General features: G+C 34.3%; 1 protein-coding gene across 1 annotated transcript; it reads left to right on the plus strand.

The window, feature by feature from the left end:
* Window positions 1-1880: 1880 nt before the first annotated feature.
* LOC106615534 (solute carrier family 25 member 35) lies at window positions 1881-3508 on the plus strand. Its single transcript, XM_014231789.3, has 5 exons — window positions 1881-2156; window positions 2229-2316; window positions 2379-2554; window positions 2605-2740; window positions 2866-3508. Exons 2-5 carry the CDS (start codon window positions 2245-2247, stop codon window positions 3382-3384), a joined length of 903 nt encoding a protein of 300 aa, XP_014087264.1. The 5' UTR covers window positions 1881-2156; window positions 2229-2244; the 3' UTR covers window positions 3385-3508.
* Window positions 3509-5111: the final 1603 nt, after the last annotated feature.

A 5111-nucleotide genomic window follows, 5' to 3' on the forward strand; every position in this document is an offset into this window, starting at 1 on the left:
ACGGCACAGAGATTTAAAAGTTAATTCTACACCCACAAAACAAAAACTGTCGGAATTGTTAGAACATTTTCGTGCCATGTTTACGATGTAACAAACGTATAGGTATATGATGTAAGTTAGTCGAATGCAATAGTTATACAGTCGAATAAATGAAGTCATTTAAAAAGAGACACGTATATGAGGTTACAAATGAATATGTAGCTGTCACTAGTTGTGATTGAAACAAAATTATTATATATTGTTAATGAGAGTACATCCACATAAACAAAAATCACCACAACGTTCGTGTGACAAAAATAGTGTTTTCCAGTAAAGTTTATGAAAATGTGTGTTACATATTTCCCTTAATTGGTACCGTTATATGGGGAGTGGGCGGGCTTGTCACCCAATTTCATCCATTTTCACAATGTCGATGGAGATGCTAAAAATAAAAATTAACTGCAGATGCCCCTCCCTAATGTAATCCTGTATACCAAATATCAGCCGTAGTTATGGCAATTTATTTGTTTTTGATTAATGGCGTTTTGTGGGCGTGGCAGTGGTCCGATTACTCCCATCTGCAATACCAACCGTCTTACGGTACCAAGAAACATGTTGATACACATATTCATAAAGATATCTCAATTTTTACTTAAGTTACATCTTGCACAGACGGATGGACGGAAGGACGGACAGACAGTCACCAGGATTTCAACTCGTCTCTTCATCCTCATTTTTATATATATAAGCCTATGTCTAACTCGATTAGTTTTAGGTGATACAAACAACCGTTAGGTGAACAAAACTCTTATACTCTGTAGCAACAGGTTGCGAGAGTGTAACAATATAAAACCGCCTTTAGATCTTGAGTGCAGCGTTTTTTTTTCTATTTAAGAGTCTTAAAAATCATTGTATATTGCTTCATAATAGCTTGTTTCCGACTTTGCGACAATTCATTGCTAATTGGCTTGATATTTAGTAAGTACGATTTAAAAAGGAGTATCTAGAGAAACCGTAAGAATCTTACAATATTACTTATTTCAGAAATATTCAGTAGATTTGGGAAAAAATTAAAATTTTTTTCTTCAATTGCCCAACAAATATATAAATACCTAAAATACCTATACTTTTTACAATAACCTTATACATATAAAGATATCGACCTTTTTCTCATTGTTTGGTTTATATTATTATTCCTATATTTAAACACTTTATGTATACAGCGTCACAGACACTCTTTGTAACTAAATAATCCGGTTAACTTAAACCAGTAAGTAACCGACACAAAACCATGAATTTTTCTAGGATATGTAATTTCCATATCTAATGAACATATGTATGTAACCAAAAACACACCAGGTTATCCTATAACTGATTTCGAGTTGTTAAAATAAAACATTAGAGGACACTTAGTATAATATATTAATATGTGCATATGTATATACATATGTATATTTAGTAAAAATAATGACGTTTTGTGAAATAAATTAGAATTGAAATTCGTTGATCTTTGTAGAGTGATTGAACCCTTTATGGAAGGTTTAAAGACTGAGTATGGAGTCTCTCCGCTATATAATAAGCTTGGTATAATTGATTACCTATATATAAAAATAGTGGTCATTGATTTTCTGAGGTCCCATTCCAAAAATGTAATAATTTCCAGCCGTTAAAATGGTATAACTGTTATTAATTTTTAAGAGCATCTACAAGTATTGTTCCTTTATGACTACTGCCAAAATGTGCCTTTGAATAATCATTGAAAAATCAAAAAATAAAAGAAAGCTGTTTTACAGCGTGTCGAATTATATTTTTCCTTTTTTGTTATTCTCAGATTTCAGCTTCTAAACTGCATCTGCTGCAAAGAATACCATACGAACTCATGTTAAGAACATAATGTTACTCATACGCCATGTTGAATGTTAATTTTCTTCTTACCAATGTTAATATAACGATTAAATATATCTTCGGTTTATTAAAATTTCTCTCCCGCTTTATTGCATCCGTACATTATGACTGCCATAGATAAGATTGGCGGAAAGTAAAATTGTACAGAGCCGACGTTAACTCTGGCAAAATAAACTAATTTTCAACAATTCAGTGTATAGTTGTTGCTGAATAAAAACGTAGCTCGTTGCGATCCGAGTTTAAAAGTGACAAATTATCAAATACAAGTTCTGGTCAGCTATTGATATCGAAAAAATATACTAAAATTGATAAAAACCCAAAGCGTACTTTCTTTCTTTATATAGCAAATTGATATTCATTATGAGTCCGACGTATTTTGTAGCTGGCGGTGTTGCTTCTGTAGGCGCCGTATGCTTTACCCATCCACTAGAGGTGAAAAGGATTAACGTTTTTCAAATATTAAACTGTATTCAAAGCTAAAAGCAATTTCACAGGTTGTTAAGATACGCATGCAACTACAGGGCGAATTAGCGGCGCCCGGTACCTATGCCGTCCCCTACAAGAACACTATGCATGCGCTCGTGACGATTTTTAAAAACGAAGGTTGGACTGGGTTGCAAAAAGGACTCGTGCCAGCAACGTATTTTCAGTTTATTTTGAATTCAATACGGTAGTATCAGTTAAATACAGTGGCATCACAAATATTAACATTACTTACAGGCTGGGCTTTTACCACACAGCTGTTCGAAATCAGTGGACTAGCAATGAAAGCGGTGGAGAATCCTTTGGCAAGAACCTGTTATTAGCCATATCGGCTGGAGCTGTGGGAGCCTACCTTTCAAGTCCATTTTTCATGGTTTGTTAACCCATATATTTTTTTTTTTGTTGAAGCTTGTATTCCATATTACATACAAGTACATACCATAAATACGATAATCATCTGACACTTTCTTTTCATGACAAACAACTGAATATTGGCAGATAAAGACACAAATGCAGTCGGAAGCTCCTTCAAAACTGGCCGTTGGCTATCAACATCACCACACTGGTATGTTCAATGCCATGCGAAAGATTTATGTGAAGAATGGGATTGCCGGATTATGGCGTGGTTCCTTCGCCTCCATACCGCGTGTTACAGTTGGTTCGGGCGCACAAATTGCGACCTTTGCCGAGATGAAGGCATTGCTGCGTGAGCACAATTTAGTGGTACAACCTTCATTGAATACAGTGTGTGGAGGTTTCTTAGCTGGCGTGGTAGTTTCAATGACCATTACACCGCCAGATGTAATTGCAACACGTCTCTATAATCAGGGTGTGGATGCACATGGTAGAGGCTTATTCTATAACGGGTGGTTGGATTGTGCTTCAAAAATTCTACGAAAGGAGGGTATTTTGGGACTATATAAAGGCTTCTGGACGACTTACATACGATTGACCCCGCAATCAATATTGGTTTTGCTGTTTTTCGATGAACTAATTGCTCTAAAAAATAGGTTGTAGCATCTATTTTCAACTGTTGGAAATGCTATATAATTTTTTGTAACTGTGTAGAATTATAAAGGAAATATACAATTTCAATAAAAAGTTTACGATTACCCAACCGAATAATATCTACAAAACAAAATTCTTATAAACTTATATCGACAGTTAAGAACTATCGAATTATAGAATCAGCTCTAGTCGTATGTTTCCCACTGGAAGTTAAATTTTTCTCACCTTATTACAATAACAAAAACGTAGCGTATTATATTTATTATGCTTCAATTCAACAACTTTTTTTGCCTCCATTGTGTCGATACCCTCCTAATTTGGTTCAAATTTTTGCCCGTCGAGTGATTTTGAAATGTTTAGAAACAAAGTAAAGTCACACGGAGCCAAATCTGGATAGTACAGTCGATGGCAGTTCGTACTCTTTTTTGACCAATTTTTTCCTTCGCCAAATGGCGAGTCCAGGAGTGGCTTTACAAAAACCTATGTGCGATCAAATTGAAACTCGTTTCTCCAATTTTTGAAAGTCACTTTCTTTGATTTCGTTGAGTAATCTCGTTTCCGAAAATAAGAGTTGAATCTCAGACCGCGGAAACTAACTCTTTCACTTCGAGTCTGATTAGAATGAAATTTTACAGTAATCGTCTACGAGAATGTACCACACCATAAATTATTACTGTTGGGATAGTGGCGCTTTCGGTGGGTGAGGCTAAGCCAATATCGGAGCGCCCTCGTATGTTGATAAGCTAGTATGAAGTTCTTGAAGATTCTTGATTGTTGAGGACATGTTATAAATTCTAAAATATGTTCTCTAATCTTCATAATGGCAACTACACTTGAAAATGTGTTTATAAGGAATGACTAGAAGTTGCAAGATTTTATATATAGGTAATTAAAAAATGCTTGCAGGATTTGGACCTAAAACTCTCTACGGAAGACTTTCTCTGGAAATTTAACCACATTCCTATCACGCAGTATTTGAAGGCAGAGGCAGAGCCCAAACTCCAACTCCTGTGGGTAGATTGTAATTTACTAAAACTATGTCAAATTGGGCCGAAGATTTCCTACATAAGTATACCTCGATTAAGTTAAAATATTAGTGGATGAACAAACACATCGACCAAATAAGGTATTTTTTGATGAAAAATATATCATTTTCATATAATATCACAGAGCACCGTTACAGCTATAGTCCAATCTACATACATATGTATGTATATAACTAGAAAGAAGCCGGTTGTATATCCGGCAAAATATTTTTTTTCGGTAGATCCAAAATTATTGTTTTACATTATCGCAACAAACACGATCAATCCGTTTCGGACAGGGTAATTTCTAACTAACGCTAATTAGCTTGAATTGTCTATATAATTTTTATAGAAATTAAATTATATTGGTCTACATAAACTTTTAAATATGTGGCTTATGAGAGTGTGCACTTGTTATAAAATAACTATTTATTATACTTAAATAAATGTACTAATTTATATTGGATATATTTTCATTTTAATTGTAATGTGCACACATATTTGTTCTACACAAAGATAATTCATTTATTATCAATTGCCTGCCTAACTATTATTTGTCATTTACTGATTTTCATATTACGCTTGTTTTACAGCTGCGAGTAGCTAGCTGTAGGAAGAACATAAATGTTTAAAATTGCTTGTTTACACGTACGTTTATATGTTTAAAAGCCGCAGCTAGTTGCTCCTAGCTGAATCTAGCAGTTCTTTCTG

This window comes from Bactrocera oleae, chromosome 4 (genome assembly GCF_042242935.1).
Source record: "Bactrocera oleae isolate idBacOlea1 chromosome 4, idBacOlea1, whole genome shotgun sequence".
Lineage (NCBI taxonomy): Eukaryota > Metazoa > Arthropoda > Insecta > Diptera > Tephritidae > Bactrocera > Bactrocera oleae.

Coding starts and splice junctions, on each gene's coding strand:
- LOC106615534 (XM_014231789.3), top strand. CDS start 2,245: ATGAGTCCGACGTATTTTGTAGCTGGCGGTGTTGCTTCTGTAGGCGCC. Junction 2,555..2,604: donor TTTATTTTGAATTCAATACG/GTAGTATCAGTT, acceptor CATTACTTACAG/GCTGGGCTTTTACCACACAG. Junction 2,741..2,865: donor TTTCAAGTCCATTTTTCATG/GTTTGTTAACCC, acceptor GAATATTGGCAG/ATAAAGACACAAATGCAGTC.